This window comes from Cavia porcellus, unplaced genomic scaffold, assembly GCF_034190915.1.
Source record: "Cavia porcellus strain 051 isolate PalLab524CR breed Dunkin Hartley unplaced genomic scaffold, mCavPor4.1 scaffold_5, whole genome shotgun sequence".
Lineage (NCBI taxonomy): Eukaryota > Metazoa > Chordata > Mammalia > Rodentia > Caviidae > Cavia > Cavia porcellus.
This window is the reverse complement of record NW_026947488.1, coordinates 51,063,536-51,081,702: the sequence shown is the minus strand read 5'-3', so window position 1 is coordinate 51,081,702 and position 18,167 is coordinate 51,063,536. Positions and strand designations below refer to the sequence as shown.

Here is an 18,167-nt window from a genome sequence, read left to right as displayed (position 1 = left end):
AAAGATTTTAAATCATGTCTCCAAGAGGTTAAGTGATATTTCAAAGTAAAAAATTAGACATTAAATATGAGTAATTTATATTCCTTTGTCATTTGATTATGATGAAGGCAAGAAAGACTTTTGATCAAGCTGTTTCACCTTTCTAATATCAAAAATATATACTAAAATCCACATCGAGGAGCTAAAGTGAGAAAAAAGTACTGAAACACAAACATCATTAATAATTAAAAATGCAACAAGGTGAACAAAATTTATGACTATAGTAATATATAACCTGATGGTTCTAAATATAATTCTGTGCAGCTGGGGATTTGGCTCAGTGGCATAAGCGCCTGCCTTGCAAGCAGGCAGTCATGAGTTCAATCCCTGGTACCGATAAAAAGGAAAAAGGCAAAACAAAACAAACAAACAAACAAAAACTACTTAGGTATAGACATTTTAATACATTTTAGGTAATTTACATTCATGAAATTTACAGTCATGGAAAATAAATGAATTACTTTTTCTGCAAAAACTGCATATTACACAAGAAATTTGGAATAAAGAATTGTATAAATAGAAAATTTCCTAGGAAATAGTATTCAAATCTAAAAAACACTTGGAAAATAACAATTACCTAAACTGATTTGTTTTGCACTTTTCATGCAATTTTATAAATACATTAACACTGCAGCAGTTTTATTACCATGATAGCAGGTATAGAGTAAAGCATGCATAACATTCAGAGTGTGTTCATGAGGTAAAACAGCACTCTCTCAGAGTGTGTATTTTAATATATGAAAGAGTTGCCTTTAGACAGTGCTATTTGAGCTAGGAAATTTAAGGCAGGTCAGACACCATGCAGGCAAATATACCAATAAAATACATAGTTCAATATCACTGGTCCAAGCATGTTTTGGTGATTGCTTTGGTGACTGCCTCTTTAACATCTTTGTTTCTCGGACTATATAGTCCATGGGATTCAACATGGGAATCACTGTCGTATAAAACACAGCCACCATCTTGCCCTGCTCCACGGACTCCTCTGTTGGCCGCCTGAAGTACATGAATATGAGGGTCCCGTAGAACATGGAAATAGCTGTCAAGTGTGACCCACAGGTAGAGAATACCTTCTTCCTCCCATCAGCAGAGCACATGTGGAGTACAGATACTACAATGAGCGTGTAGGAGATAAGGACCACGGACAGGGAATAGGTGGAGTTAATTCCAGCAATCACAATCATCGTGTATTCTTTGATGCGCGCCGCTCCACAGGCAATATTGATGAGGGGAGGGTCTGCACAGTAAAAGTGATTGATTTCAACGTTGCCACAGAAATACAAATCGTAAGTCCACAGTGTGCATATTAAACTCACAGAGAATCCGTAGATGTAAGGTACAGAGATGAGCTGAACACACACAGTCCTGGACATCTTACTGCCATAAATCAAAGGGTTGCAGATGGCCATGTAGCGATCAAAGGCCATCACCGCCAAGATGTAGAACTCAACAAGGACAAGGGCAATGAAAAAGTAGCACTGCACTAAGCATCCCTTGTAGGAAATGGTTTTGGTCTTTGATAGTAAGTTTTCCAGCATTTTGGGGGTAACATTGGAGGAGAACCACACATCCACGAAAGACAAATGACTCAGAAAAAAGTACATTGGGCTCTGAAGCTGGGGACTGATGCCAATCAAAATAATCATACCAATATTACCTAACAGAATGGTCATATAAACGATCAGGAACACTACAAAAAACAGAACCCGGAGCTCTTGATGACTGGTCAACCTCACAAGAATGAATTCTGTTACATCTGTGAAATTTGGCATTGCCTGAGCATTGAGTGGGATCGGGTGACCTGTAGAGACATTTGTTTTTCAATGTGAATATATTAATTTTGTTTTGGAAGCTTTACAGTTAATCATTAATTTTTTTAAAAAAATTAGATACATTGTTTACCCACAGTGTCTAAAGTAGGATTAAAAATACTACATGTATAGTATAATGAGTACATAACACAATAACCTATAAAGATTTAAATAAAATCTAAATTATATGATTTTACCTTGTCTCTTAGCTCATTTTTAAGTGAGAAAATATTTAGATAAATGTGAGCTTTGAGTGTGTGTGTGTCTATGTGTGTGTGAAATAGAGCTGAATGTGAAGATTGTTGTATATTAAAAACTTCGTCCCTATCATCCTTTTTGTTTTTGAAGTCCTGTAAGGTCCTCAGTGTAGATTTTATTGGTTTTGTTCTGTATTCTTTTGATCAATTCTATTATACCTGATGATATAGACAACTCATTTGAAAATAGCAAGAGACACAATGGTAACCACTTTTGATCACCTGGTATTCTATTTTTGCATCACGTACTATGCCCACCCTTCTGTTCTAACTGTTTTGCTTAGTCACATTTGTTTTTATTCTCTTCAAAAAAGTAATAAGAACCGTGAGAGTAATAAAACCCTAAAAGTCTAATTGTTACTGTAAAAAAGAGAGGAAAGTAAGGTGGACTAAGGGATATAACCGCAGGTATGTTTGAGAGTGTAGGACGGAACTGAGCTTTTGTTGGATCATTGAACGGAACTGTCTCCAGTTCCACTGTATGAATGTTCATTTTATATGCTTTAATTTAGTGATATGGACAACTGTTTCTGGGAAGATAATGTGTAGCCTGTTAACTGGTGATTTCGTACTGTATATATTTTTTTTCTAGAAATACTGTATTATTTGTACCCTTTTACTGCATTGGTCTTTTAATGTCCTTTCTTTCTTTTTTCTTCTCTTTAAATAAAAAAAAACTTCATCCCTAATTAAATTGTCTATATTCTCTCAAATTCAAGAATTTGATTTAGTTTTATTTGACACTACAAGTAATACTAGTGGTATTACTGTTTTAATATAAAATATATTAAACATAGCATCAAGATTTTTTAGAAATATGACAACATTCTTCTGATTTTTCCAATCATTAATGTGTTTATTTTTCTACTTCTACACATAATCATTAGTTGCATGGCAGTGAGAATTACCTTGGAAATCTTTAAAATGCCCAATTTAGTAACTAATATAATGGATATTGAGACATAGTCAAACATATAGCTTTCTTAGAGTTCCCTGATGTGTAGGTCAGCATTGTATCCCATACATGAGCACATCAAATCACGCAGTGTTTCAACAGTATTAAAACTTCATGAAACATTTTTCTCATGCAGCTGCCCCAGGTTTATAGGTGGAAGAATAACTGAGTTTTAGTGAATTCTCACTGAGTCTTTTACATGCAAGTAGCTATGAAACAGGTTCTGTTTGAATACACACTTTGCTGTGATTAAACTTAAGCATGAGACTCTTAGGTTTCTCTGATTCTGACATCAATTAACTGGCAGGACTGGTATGTCGGTGTCGCTCCCGGCCTGCAGGAAGAACACGCGACAGATTCTGGCGGTGTGCAACCTTGCCTTTATTTGTCTCCGCGTGGGCCTCGCGAGGCCTCCTCTCTGCCACCAGTCCTTTCTCGCCGGTGGACTTTCTCTATCTCTCTCGTGCTTCTTCCCGTGGCGGGAGAGGCATTCACTTTTATAGGGTAACAGTAGCCAATCAGTTTAAAGCGCGCGATGCGGGCTGACTGGCTAACATCAGTTGTTGCTAGGCAGACTATCTTACAGAGCGGGTTGTTTAAGTCGCCAGGGCAATCAGGGGGCAGGAAGCAGGCGCCAACTTGGCTCACTCGATGGGAGGGGCAATCTAGCTCAGGCTCCGCTCCCACCCACAGGCCCTACGTCCGCCAAGTAAGGCGACCGGTGTCAGCCGCGGCTCCCAACATCTCCCCCTATTTTATTTACTTTGAATGAATGTATGCATCGCAGCCCGCCCTGGATCGAGTGCAGAGGCTTATGCCCTGTGTTGAGGCCCACCGTAGGCCCTTGGCTTGGACCCTGGTCGGCCGCCCCCGGGTCCGCCAAGGCCTTGAGACCCTCGTCCTTTTTCCAGGGCCAGGAGTGAACTGGACGGAACCTGGATGCACATAGGCATGCACTCATGCCCCTCCGTGTGATCCCCTCGGAGAGGCATCTAGATCTGGTTAGATTCTAGTAATCCAGCGGCTTTCGTGCGCCATGGGGTAGGGCCTGGCTTAGGTCGAGTCGTGCTGGGGAGGCACGCTCTTACCCGTCATTGACTCACCTACCCTGCTGTGTGGTGTCAATAGGGAAGGAGTGCGGAAGACCCGCCACACCTAGACCCAGTCGTAGGCCAGTCGAGCGAGCCATGCGTAGGCCTGGGGGTCATTGTGCCCATCACGGGCTGCTGCCAGGGCCGCATGGGCAACCAGGCGTACTTGACGCCGGGCCGCCGCAAGGCGCCCATTAATAAATGATGTAACCCATCGGAGCAAGAATGGTCCTACAAGTAAGAACAGAAGCAAGGAGCACAGGGGACCTAACAATGGTAAAACATAGGGGAGCAAGCCATTCCAGGCTCCCCAAAAAGGGATTGTCCTGCAGTTCTTTTAGGGCTCATCTTGTTGTTGGGTCTGCGGTTGGCCTCTGGTGGAACAGGCCTGATCTTCAGTCGAGGGACTTGTCGCGTCAACCTCTCTGGGACCCACAGTGGTTTTCGTCCCGGTTCCTGCGGAAAAACACAAACCGCGCCTCGGTTCCAGCTAACCACCGGATCCGGGCCCATCCATTGTCATGCCATAGATAACCGCGCCTTTGGAGGCAGGCCTTGGCTTACTCCCCCTTTTTGTTTTTTATTTTTTATTTTTTTATTTTTGGTCTTTTTCGTTTTTGTTTTTTTTTTTTGTTTTTTTTTTTTTTATCGGTACCAGGGATCGAACTCGCAATTGCCTGCTTACAAGGCAGGCGCTTATGCTGCTGAGCTAAATCCCCAGCCCCCGTTTCCTCGACCGGCATTTTTCTCAGCCTGCTCGGCAGAGTAGCCGCCCATGAAAATACCGTCCGCCCCGCGGCGCAACGTCATAGGACGGCGGTCGCGACAGAGTGGAACGGGGCGTCACTTCCTGTGCCGGCTGAGAGAAGGGAGGGTTCCCTGTAGTGGCCTCTCGGCGGGGAGCCGCTTCTGGAGAAGAGCTCCAGGGCGGAGCGGATGGCACTTTATCTCCTCCCCGCCAGAGAGCGCTCGGGGGCCCATTTTCCTCTCTCTGCTTTTTTCGGGCGGCGCACGCACACAATTCACGGCGCAACTCGGCATAGGAGTCAAGGCACGCATGTATCATTTCCCACAGGGGGTGAATAGCCGGCGAAATATCCCCTCCCAATTCCGCCGAGGCGAGGTCCCCGCCTAACTTCTCCCATGACGGCAGGTTTAAATGCCCTGTGGGTAAAAACCAGGGAGCCACCCTATCTACCTCTGTTATGAATAGTTCCAGTGTTTTTTGACCTACCCTGAGGTCTCTAGCTTTTAAAAGCTTCCTAAGGGCCTTTACCAAGGGCCACGCCTCCGCGCTCGGTAAATTACCCATCCTCAACCTCTAAGGGCTGTTACTCACCGCGTGTGACTTAAAGAACCCGTCACCTACGCGTGAGCCTGAGGGGAGTCTAAAAGCCCTGTAGGTGCACGCCACCCAGAGCCCAGGCTTATCCCCAACTCACCTGTCCAGCAGCACCACGCTGGAGCGTTGCACACCACCGCCGTGTCTCGGGGTTGATCAGTCCCCGTGCGGGTCACCAAATGTCGGTGTCGCTCCCGGCCTGCAGGAAGAACACGCGACAGATTCTGGCGGTGTGCAACCTTGCCTTTATTTGTCTCCGCGTGGGCCCCGCGAGGCCTCCTCTCTGCCACCAGTCCTTTCTCGCCGGTGGACTTTCTCTATCTCTCTCGTGCTTCTTCCCGTGGCGGGAGAGGCATTCACTTTTATAGGGTAACAGTAGCCAATCAGTTTAAAGCGCGCGATGCGGGCTGACTGGCTAACATCAGTTGTTGCTAGGCAGACTATCTTACAGAGCGGGTTGTTTAAGTCGCCAGGGCAATCAGGGGGCAGGAAGCAGGCGCCAACTTGGCTCACTCGATGGGAGGGGCAATCTAGCTCAGGCTCCGCTCCCACCCACAGGCCCTACGTCCGCCAAGTAAGGCGACCGGTGTCGGCCGCGGCTCCCAACACTGGTATGCAAGCCAAATAATGTGATACCATTTTACCCTATAATTACTATCTGTTGTTGGCTTTAGTAACCTATCTAGGACATCTCTTGCCATTGAAAGTTCATTTGGTTTACCTTCCAACCAATAAGACAATTCTCCCTTTGATACCTCATAGTTGAGTTGACAGAAGTTTTTGTGATTACAGAGAGGCTGGACTACAGAGACAGTAAATCAGTGTTTCTCTTCAGCCCTCTATGTTTAGGAGATTCCATAGCCTTAGGATCATATTACAAGCAACATTTATGAGAAAACCAACTTATTACACAGGAATGAAGTTTTCTATAAAACAATTAATAAAGTGGAATATATGATTCATAAGTAAGAAATTTTGCCAACATTTCAATTATTTATTATGGTGATAAAGAGTAAAGGTGTAAATTAAGAGTAAAGGTATAAATAAGACTGTAAAGATCAATAGTCTAATAAATTACTTTGTTAACAAAAAATCTATAAACAAGGTATTAGTGCTCTGTTTAAAATAGTGTATAAAACTGTAAAATTTGAATGCATAATTCTATATTACAAAGAATGTAACATCTGCGAACTTACTTTAGTCAAAGAGAATAAGAAGTGGTAATTTTTCACTATTTAAAATAAAATCTTGAACATCATGGGCAATAGGAAGATTTCCCTCAAGTATTATCTAAGTAATTAAGAAAGCAATAATGACTTAGATTGCATCTCAGGGGTAGAAATTAAGGGCTGTAGATAGAAATAATTATTAAAATATTCTTGACACTATGATTTATCTGCCCATCACACAGATATCACTCTTTCATTCACACATTGCCAATTATGCTTCTCACTAAAATTTATCTGTGTGCATCTTGAAATACATTGGTGAGTTATGACTGTCCTAAAAACCACATTGTGTGAGAGGAGGTGATATCAACAATACATGCACCATGCACCCCATGGTTGTTCCCAGGTGTCAGCTGCCTCAAAATACAGACAAGGTGGCAGCATCTGGGAGAAGGACTCCAAACAGAGGTTAACACAAAGAGGGAAATAGACCTTCAAATCAGACATTTGGGATCAAATCGTTGCTTCTACCAAGTTATATGAACTTGAGCAAATAGCATAGTTCTGAGCCTCTATGCTCATATCTATAGAAATAACTGTGAGATTCTATCCCTAGATAGATAGATAAATAGATAGATAGACAGACAGACAGGCAGGCAGATAGATAGATGATAGATAGATAGATAGATAGATAGACAGACAGACAGACAGATAGATTTAAAAGGGCTGGCATTGTAGTTCTAGGAAAAAGCTCTGATTTCAGCTTCTAGTACCACAAAAGTTAGAAACATTGTAGAAATTACTATCTTACAGTTCTTACAGGGTGGTTTTAATGTTCTCACATTATATAAGAAGTGTAATTCTATCCACAATACTTACTTTTTATTGTTGTTGTATGTTTGCGATAGACAACAATTACATTAACTTTATGGAATTGATGTACATACACATCACTTCTCAATCACTTTATTTCCACTTAATCTCTTCCATTCCCCCCTTTTTCTGGATCCCTTTTCCATATTTACGAAGTCTTCCTGTTTGCTAACAATTTTCTTTAATTTATATCTTTAAATTATTCATATTTTGGGTTTATCAATTAAGAGAATGTGTTGAATACTTATTCTTCAGCGTATTATTTCATTCACCATTATGGTCTCAAAATTATACATTTTCCTATAACTGACTCAAAGCTATCCTTCTTTAAAGTTTACTACTATATAAAACAGTATATATATAAAATAGAATAAAAACCATATAGTATATACAACATACAAAATAGCATATAAAACATATTTTCTTTTTCCATTCATCTGTTTATGGTCATATATATATGTATCACTGTAACATGATGTCTTTAAATCATTAAAGAGGGTCCCCAAAAGAGGATTAGATGGCTGGAATGCAATTTTAATTTTTAATATTTTGGAGAAATCTTAATACTGATTTCCAAAGCTGTTGTACTAGTTAATACTCCCACCAGCAATGTGGAAATGTTCTTTTTCATCACAGTTGTTGGTTTATGAATTCTGGGTGATAAAAATTCATTATGGGATAAGATGTATTCTCCTATATTTTCATATATCAATAATGCAGAGCTTGATATTATTTTCCCAATATCACTGTCACATGGTGCACAACTATTACCTCCCATCACCATGGGACTGTGACTATTATACTTACTAAAAGAATAAATAAATATATATATATATATATATATATGCAAAATAACTATGAAACTGTAATTTTTAATTTACTGTAGTTAAAAGTTAAAACAGAAGAACCTACATTGGTGATGAACTAAAATATATACTGGCTTGGTTTATTCTATGAAATTATGGACATATTGTGATCAACATTTTCTTCTGGAATCTTCAGTGCTCAAATATTCACAAAGCTTCAGTCCTCTTTTAATTATTATGGGGAAAGATCGTTACATAAACTCATTTGCACCAAAGAATTATGTCTTAATGTGCAATATATAAAGAATTAGTAGACTGGAAAATAAAGACATGCTATATATACATGAATCACATTTCTTTAACTGTGTATGTTCTCTACCAAAATAAAATGGTTTATTTATCTAATTATTTATTTTTATGAGGACACATGTTTTAATAAAGTACTTTTTTGTATTTTTTATTTTAAAAAGAAAAATATCAGAAGAGAAGAAAAGCAAAAGAGATAAACAAAAACAAAGTCATAAAAATATAGGTTTTCGAAACAGAATGAAGGAAATTTAAAAATGGCTGTTATGTTGCATATTGTTCTTTTTTTCAAAGAAAGAAAGAAAAGAAAATTTTAAAAATAGAAAAACAGAAAAAAGGTAAGACAATACCAAATTCAAAAAAATTAACATTAAAATCTTTAGTTAATACATTACCCATTGTCAACTTAAAAATAGTTGCCAAAGTCACAAAATCAAAGCATAAATAGTGGTTAGACACTCAAACATTGACAGTACAAATCCTTCTGTTCAATGACCCAACAGAAAATCAGCAATATGGTCATCTATATTACACATTAGTCACGCCGTTATACCCTTTAGAGCACTTTCCTTCCCTTTCACTTTCACATTATCTAATATAATTTTTGGATCCTACTATTCTGTTAGTTTTTACTATTCTTTACACTAGAGAGACAATGATATTTAGTAATGTGAGTCTTGTTTATTTCACTAATGAGGATATTCTCAAGTAGCCTCCATTTACCTATAAAGGCCTCAAGATAATCCTTTTCATAGCTGAGTAGCACTCCTCTGTATAAAATACCACACTGTTTTTCATCCACTCTATAGTTAATGGGCATTTTGCTTGCTTTCAAGATTTAGCTATCACAAAAAAAATATGCTGCTATGAACATGGGTGCACATATATCTCTGTGTCATGACCCTTTCATTTTTTCTGGGAAAATACCCAGGAGAGGAATAGCTGGATTGAATGGAACATCCAATTCTAGTTTCTTGAGGAATCTCCATAGTGACTTCCACAGTGGTTGCACCAGTCTGCATTTCCACCAACAGTGGAGAAGTGTTCCTTTTTCCCTGCAGCCTCGCCAACATTTGTTATCAGTTATTTTCTTGATGGCAGTCATTCTTTCTGGGGTGAGATGAAATTAGTTTTAATTTGCATTTCTCAAATGGCTGGTAACAGTGGACATTTCTTCATGTATTTATTTGCCATTTGAGAGTTCTCATCTGAGAATTGTATGTTCATCTCTGATGCCCATTTTTGGAGAGGGTGTTTGAATCTGGGGGGCTTGCTGTTTTTCAATTATTTATATGTTCTGCATATAAGTCCTTTATCTGAGGGATTGTCAGCTAAAATTTGTTTCCATTCTATGGGTTTTCTTTTCACTTTGTTGGTGATTTCTTTTGAAGTGCAGAATCTTTTAATAAGATGAGATCCCAGTTGTTGATTCTCTGAAGTATTTCCCATGCAGTTTGCATTTTATTCATGAATTCTCTGCCTATCCCTATGTATCCAAGATTTCTACCTATCTTGTCCTCCAGTAGATTTAGTGTTTCTGTTTTAATGTTTAGATTCTTGATCCATTTTGGCTTTAGTTTAGTGTATGGTGATAGGCATGAATCTATTTTCAGTCTTCAGCATGTGGAAAGCCAATTTTTCCAACACTATTTAATAAAGAGGCTATCTTCTTTCCAGTGAATATGTTTAACCCCTTTGTCAAATATAAGATGGCTGAGTGTCTTTGTGGTACTGTTTGTATCATCTAATCCATTCCATTGATCCTCCTATTTCTTTGCCAGTATCATGTTGATTTTATTATTGTAGCTTTGTAATATAATTTCAAGTCAGGAATTGAGATGCCTCCTGCCTTGCCTTTGTTTCCCAGAATCACTTTTGCTATTCCAGGTTTCTTCTGTTTCCAGATGAATTTTAGGAATATTTTCTATACATCTGTATGATATATTAATGGTACTTGATTGGGATTGCATTGAATCTGTATAACAGTTTTAGGAGTATGGCCATTTTCACAATGTTGCTTCTTCCTAACCAAGAGCAAGGAATATCCTTCCATTTTCTAATATCCTCTTCAATCTCATTTTTTAGAGTAGTATAATTTTCAGCATATAGGTCTTTTGCATTCTTGGTTAGGTTGATTCCTAAATATCTGATTTTTTTAGATCCTATTATGACAGACCATATTTCCATAATTTCTCTCTCAGTGAGTTTTTTGTGTACAGAAATGCTATTGATTTTTGAATGTTGACTTTGTATCCAGCTACACTGCTGAATTTGTTTATTACCTCTACTAGTCTTTTTAATGGAGTTTTTGGGGTCTTCTATGTAGAGTATCATGTCAGCAAATAATGATAGTTTAGCTTCTTCTTTTCCTATTTTTATTCCTTTTATTTCTCCCTCTTGTCTGATTGGCATATTTCTAGAATTCATATTTCTAGAACTATATTGAATAGGGGTGGTGATAGTGGATATCCTTGTCTTGTTCCTGATTTTAGAGTGAAGGCTGTCAATTTTTGTCCATTTAGTATAATGTTGGCTGTTGAATTGTCATAACTGACTTTATGAGATTGAGGTACATGCCATCTATTCTGAGTTTCTATATGGTTTTTTATCATGAAGAGGTGTTGGGCTTTGTGAAAATCTTTTTTATGTCTATTGAGATGATCATGTGATTTTTATTTTTGGCTCAGTTGATGTGGTGTATTACATTTATTGATTTGCATATGTTGAAACATCCTTGCATTCCTGTAATAAATCCCACTTGGTCATGTGTATTATCTTCTTGGTGATTTGCTGCATTCTATTTGACAGTATTTTATTGAGAATCTTTGCATCAATATTCATTAGTGAGATTGGTCTGTAGTTCTCCTTTTTGGTTGGGTCTTTCTCTGGTTTTGGTATTAGGGTAATACTTGCTTCCAAGATGATTTCAGGAGTACTGCTTTTCTTTCAATTTCCTTGAAGAGCTTAAGGAGTGTTGGCATTAAATCTTTACTAAATTTCTTGTAGAATTCAGCCATGAATCCATCAGGACCTGGGATTTTCTTTGTTGGTAAGTTTTTAATCACATTTTTTATTTCAGTAGCTGATATTGGGTTATTCAAAATTGTTATATCTTCTTGAATGAGCTTTGGTAGTGCATATGTTTCTAGAAATCTGTACATTTCCTCTGTGTTTTCCACCCTATGTGAGAGAGATTTTCAAAGTAGGTGTTCATGATCTTTTGAATTTCCGTGGGATCTTTCCCTCAGTCGTTACTGCATGATTTTGAGTTTTTTCCTTCTTTTTCTTGCTAAGGTTGGCTAGAGGTTTATCAATTTTTTTATTCTTTCAAAAACCAGCTCTTTGATTCTTTAATTCTTTGTATTTTTATTCAATTGCATTAATTTCTGCTCTAATCTTAATAATTTCCTGTCTTCTATGAGCTTTGGGTTTGACTTGCTCTTCCTTTTCTAGAAGCTTGAGATGTAGCATTAAGTTATTTATTTGGGCTTGTTCCATTTTCTTGATGTGATTATTTATTGCTATATATTTCCCTCTTAGGACTGCTCTCACTAATTCCCATAAGTTACAGTGTGTTTTGTCTGCATTTTTATTGTATTGTAGGTATTGTTTTATTTCTTCTTTGATTTCATCTGTAACCCACTGCTTGTTCAGAAGGTTGTTATTTAATTTCCATGTATTTATGCAGGCTTTGCAGTTTATTTTCTATTGATTTCCAATTTTAGTGCAGTATGATCAGATACTATGCATGGGAAATTTTACTTCCGTCTCATCTACTTAAGAATGTTTTATGAGTTAATATATGGTCTATTTTGAAGAATGTCCCATGTGCAGCTGAAAAAAAATGTATATTCTGATGTGGTTGGGTGGAACACTCTGTAAACATCCACTAAGTCCATTCATTCACAGGTATGATTCAGTTCTGTTATTTCTTTGCTGACTTTTTGTCTAGTTGATTTATCTCTTTGTGACAGTGGGGTATTAAGGTCTCCTATTACAATTGTGTTCTTGTATATTTGGTTCATCACATCCACTAGTATTTGTCTTTTATAGCTGGGTGCTCCTGTATTTGGTGCATATATATTTACAATTGTTAGTTCTTCCTCTTGTAGTTTTCCACTTACAAGTATTTAGTGGCCTTCTTTATATCTTTTAATCATTTTAGGTTTAAAATTCACTTTTTCTGCAAACAGAATATCTACCCCTGCTTTTTTCTGGGATCCTGTTTCATGAAATACTGTTTTCCATCCTTTGACTTTTAGTCCATGAGGTTCTTTTTGAGTCAGTGTGTTTCTTGTATATAGCATATTGTGAGATCCTGTTTCTTGATCCATTCTGTCATCCTGTTTCTTTTTACAGGTGAATTGAGCCCATTTACATTTATGGATATCACTTGATATGTGCTGGCTTGACTTTGTCATATTGCATTCCTGTGGTTAGTTTCCTCCTTTGTTTAACTTCTTGTCCAGCCTGGTGGTTTCTTTCTGTTGTTCTGGAGATTGTGGTCATTTCTGCCTCTTTCTAGCATGTCTTTCAATATGATATAGATATGAATTTCTTCAGTTATTGTTTGTTGCATAAGTATCTTGTTTCTCCATTAAATATGAAAGACAGTTTTTCTGGGTACATGAGTCTGGGTGGAAAGTTATTTTCTTTTAGGGCTTTAAATACTTCACTCCAAACATGTCTTAACCTGAAGATTTGTGCTAAGAAGTCTGCCATGATTCTAATAGGCTTTCCTTGATAGTTGAGTTGTGTCTTTTCTCTAACAGCTTTTAGTATTCTGTTTTTATGCTGTATGTCTGGAATCTTAATTATTATATATCTGGGTGTAGATTTATGTTGGTTATGACTGTTTTGTATTCCATATGCCTCACTTATTTGTGTATCAGATATTTTCCCATGTTTGGGAAATTTTCTGCTATTACTTCTGTGAATAGCTAAGTTATTTCCTTTGCATTGTCTCCGGCATCCTCACTGATGCCTATTAGTCTTACATTGTTTCTCTTGTCATCATCTTGAAGCTGCTGAATTGTCATTTCATGCAGTTCTGTTGTTTTTTAATAAGTTCTATCCTTTCATGGTCACTATCTGGGATCCAGTCCTCAAGGTCTGAAATTATATTCTCAGCTTTATTTAGATGGTTTTGCCAGCTTTTGATAAAAATTTTTGTTTGTTGGATATCTCTTTGAATTTGTCTCATGGATTCTGCTTGTTTTCTGCATTGTTTATTCAGTTTCAATCAATTTCCCATGCACCTGTATTTTTTATCTGCTTCTTCTCTAGCTATGTTGTGCAAATCCTTTACTAAGGTTGTTATTTCAGCCTTTATTTAAGACATTAATTCTAATTTGATTTCTTATATAGCCTCAGGGATTTGTTTCTTTACTTTATTTGCTATCTTTTCAGAGATTTTTAGTGTATGACTTTTAAAGTCCTCTATTTCACTGTCACCTGTTCTTGCACCTGATGGACTAGATGTTTGAGATGGAATTTTGCCTTTTTGTTTTGTCATTTTTACCTTCTGGGCCAATATCTGGTTATTCAATCCCAATAGTCACAACTGTTGGCAGTGTATGTCCCAGGGTCCTATGTGGTCCTATGTGGTTGATGTCAGCCCAATTGTTGGGTACATAGTGACTGGAACCTGTGGGGGTCCTCTGTATGGGTGAGAGGCCACCAAGTCTCCCATCAAACCAGCACTGCCAGTCCACTGCAGCTCAATGTTCTGTGAGGGAGAGAGGGAACCAAATATTCACAGTGCTTTGTTTAAGAGATGGGGAGGGTAGCCAAGGGCAGCCAGCCAAGCCAGGGTGGGTGCAGCAGTCCTCTGGGTCAGCACACAGGAGAAGCATGCCAGGTCACAGGTATGGCTCAGGGGCCCAAGCCAGGGTGGAGTGCGGCAGTTGCCACCTGGGCTGGCAATGGTGGGAGGGGACCAAGGGGTTCAGGCACAGTTGGAGGGTGCCAAGGGTTGCAGGCACAGCTTAGTGGTCTGACCTGAGGAGGAGCACGGTGGTCATCCTCTGGGCCAGAGGCAGCAGGAGGTTGCCCAGGGGTGCAGGCATGGCTCAGCGGCCTGAGCCAGGGTAGAACACTGTGGTCATCCTCCAGGCCTATGCCTGTCAGGGCTGCACAAAGGCACAGGCAAGGCTCAGCAACCCAAGCCAGGATAGAGAGTGGTGGTTGCCTTCTGGGCCAGTGGTGGTGGGAAAACAAAGTACTTTTAAAGTTGCTGACACAGGCTTGCACTTTCTGAGATGACGTAGATTTGAAACATGGAAATTACAGGAAACTAATGGTATTTTTTAATGAACACTAAAATATCTGGACAAAAGGATTAAATATAAAGTTATCATTGTTTTCAAAATAATAATAATCTTTGAACCCCTCACAATGAAAGAAATGAGACTCTTTAATTCTTAAAATCCTCACTTGCACCACAATTTGCATATCAGAATATTAGGAAATAAACTTAAGTGTTTTGTTTTTCTGCCCAAAATGAGTTTATCAATGGAAATGAATGTTTCCCAAATATGTCTACAATTTTGAATAAGAAAAATAAAATATTAACATAAATGATTAAAGCTGAAGTGCCAACTATAAACTTTGGCACCAATAATTTTTTCAGTGAATTGTTTTTTTCATTAACCTTTCAGCTTTCATCAGTAAAAATGGGTCACTGATATTAATGTAGACCTTAAATTTTTCTTTCAACTTGCATTGACATTTTTCTCCTCCTGCAAAATGTTTACCATAATGCACTGATACATTGGACAATAACCTCCACCAAATAAATAGTGCAAGACAAAATAATCTCAAATGCTACTTTATTTTTTAAAATATATTCTACTAAATCAGTTTTTCCATGGCTGCTTTCAGATCCCTGTTCCATAGACTGTAGATCATGGGTTTCAACATGGGAAACACTGTGGTGTAGAAGAAAGCCACCATCTTGCCCTGCTCCACTGACTCATTTGTCAGTCTTTGGAGATACATGAAGTTCAAGGTACCATAAAATGTGCTGACAGCTGTCAGATGGGACCCACACATGGAAAAGGCTTTCAGCCTCTCTTCTGATGAAAATATTCATAAAATGGCAATGAGAATGAAAAGATAAGAGATAACTACAGTCAAGGAGCAGGTGAAGTTAATACCTGCAAGAAAGAGCATTGTGTATTCTTTCACAAACGTCCCAGCACAGGCCATTTTGATGAGTGGTGGAGCTACACAATAGAAGTTGTTAATCTTGATTTTACCACAGAAGTACAACCCATATGTCCACAATGTTGCTGCCAGACTGGTGAGAAAGCCATATATATATAAGGGAAAGAAATCAGCCAAATACAGACAACCCTTGACATTTTGTTTCCATAGAACAGAGGGTTCCCAATTGCCATGTATCTGTCAACTGTCATCACAGCAAGAATGAAAATTTCCACATGGATGAGGGCAGTAACGAAGAAACACTGTAACAAACAAATAGTGTACAAAATAGCTTTTCTCTCTGATAACAGATTATTCAGCATCTTTGGTATGATGTTGGATGAAAACCACACATCAATAAATGATAGATGGCTCAGGAAAAAGTACATGGGGCTGCTAGCTGTGGATTGAACTTAATTAACACAATCATGCCTATATTGCCCATCACTGTGACAACGTAGAACCCAAAAAATATGATGAAGAAGAGTACTTGCCATTCCCATCCACTGGTTAACCCCAAAAGAACAAATTCTGTCACATCAGTGAAATTCATTATTACCATAATTATGTCTATGTGACTTGTAGCTGTGGGAAAATAAAGATAATAAGTACATTGGAAAGACTGAAAGAAGTAAATACTTGTAGAAGCAAAATCTATTCCTACAGATTTATAATGAGGAAACAGATACAGTAAAACAATTTAATCTTTTATGTGGGACTATCAGAATTCTGAGTGTTCTTGGGCACTTTGCAAGTTTATTATCAAGTATGGAATGTAATGTAAAAACTTTTCTAGAAAATATTTTACAAATTGTATTCCTGAGAAAACACTAGCACCTTCTATGATGTTAAGAGATTTGATGGGAAAGTGTTCCATCAAATAATAGTGGAGAAGCTTCGTGTTCTATCTTGTCGCCCACAGTCATACAATCTACCTACTGGAGTTAAATGATAAAGATTCATGTGTGAAAAACTTTGTCATATTTCTCACGGCTAAAAGATTATGTGTGTGTCTATCTGTCTATGTGTATGTGTGCACGTATATAACACAAAGGTGAAAGAGATTACCTTAAACTCAGTTGACAGTAGTGTTCTACAAAACAGAGTATGCATCTGTGATGAATAATTTGAAGCAGGTGAGGAGGTCAAGGGATCTTGGAGATAAGACTTTCAACGGAAAACTTGCTGAAAGACAGCTGAAAACTTACCAAGTGAAATGAATAAACAGTGTCTTGTGATAATTATCGAAAACTCAAGTTATTAACTAGTGGGTGAAATATTTGTAAACAATATAAAATGAATAAAGCCACCTAATATATAGGTACTCAGAGTCGAGTTATATAGTCTGAAAAATTTGTTATGAAGTTAAATTTATCTCTAAATGAATATTAGGACCCACAAATCATGCTTGTGCCTGCTTGAATTGTTTTAATTTGTCTAACATTCAAATTTTCATGACAGTGAAATTCTTATTTGGAAGTCAGATATGACTATGTGGAACAAAGAAGGGCTAGGATAAAGAAAGACATAAAAGATAGAATTCTTAGTGCCTTCAAAAGGTAAATTTTCAACATAGCAGAGGGTGTGATACCTCAGGATTCTGTTCAAGATTTCCTCACCACCATCTGCCCTCCCCCCATTCCCAGCTGTGCTTGGAGGACTGGTGGAGTTATAAGCAAGCAGGCAGGCACTACCAGTTCTAGAGGCCCAGCAGCCTGGGGTAAGTGCCCCTGCACACTTTCCCCCTAATCCAGCTTCTTTGGCACCCTCGCAGCTTCTGGGTACACTGGAACAGTGCAGTGGGTCTTGGGTGCCTGGATCCACCTCCTCTGTTCCAGGCTGTACTTGGAGGACTGTGGAGTTCTAAGCAGGCAGGTGGTACCACTGGTTCCAGAGGCCTGGCAGCCTGGCATAAGTGCCCTGCACACTTTTCCCCAAGCCAGCTAGTCTAGGACACTCTCCCAGCTCTGGCCAGGGAAACTTGCAGCTTCTGGGTGCACTGTAACAGCACAGGAGGTCCCAGGAGCAGGCATCAGCCTCAACTCTTCCAGCTGTGCTTGGCAAACTGTGGGAGTGCTAAGCAGGCAGGGGGGTGTCATAGGTTCCGGAGACTGGGCTTGAGCCAGGGTGCTTCACCCCCAGTGACCAACTATCAATCCAGGGAACTGCATGCCAGAGTCCCAGGAGCTGAGGACGTAGAAGAGGATTTCCAACATACCCTGAGGAAGCCTTAGAATAACACTCAAAACACTTGAAACACAGAAATATAGGAAATGGAAAGACAAAATTACAATCTCAAAACTCCAGCTGTC

General features: G+C 38.7%; 1 protein-coding gene and 1 pseudogene across 1 annotated transcript; both read right to left on the bottom strand.

Moving 5' to 3' along the window:
- Positions 1 to 744: 744 nt before the first annotated feature.
- LOC100722473 (olfactory receptor 5M9-like) lies at positions 745 to 1,927 on the bottom strand. Its single transcript, XM_013159609.2, is given in 2 exon segments — positions 745 to 951; positions 954 to 1,927. Coding segments are annotated over 2 exon segments (933 nt in total). The 5' UTR covers positions 1,812 to 1,927; the 3' UTR covers positions 745 to 876.
- Positions 1,928 to 15,501: 13,574 nt separating this feature from the next.
- On the bottom strand, positions 15,502 to 16,417 carry LOC100723573 (olfactory receptor 5M3-like; annotated as a pseudogene).
- Positions 16,418 to 18,167: the final 1,750 nt, after the last annotated feature.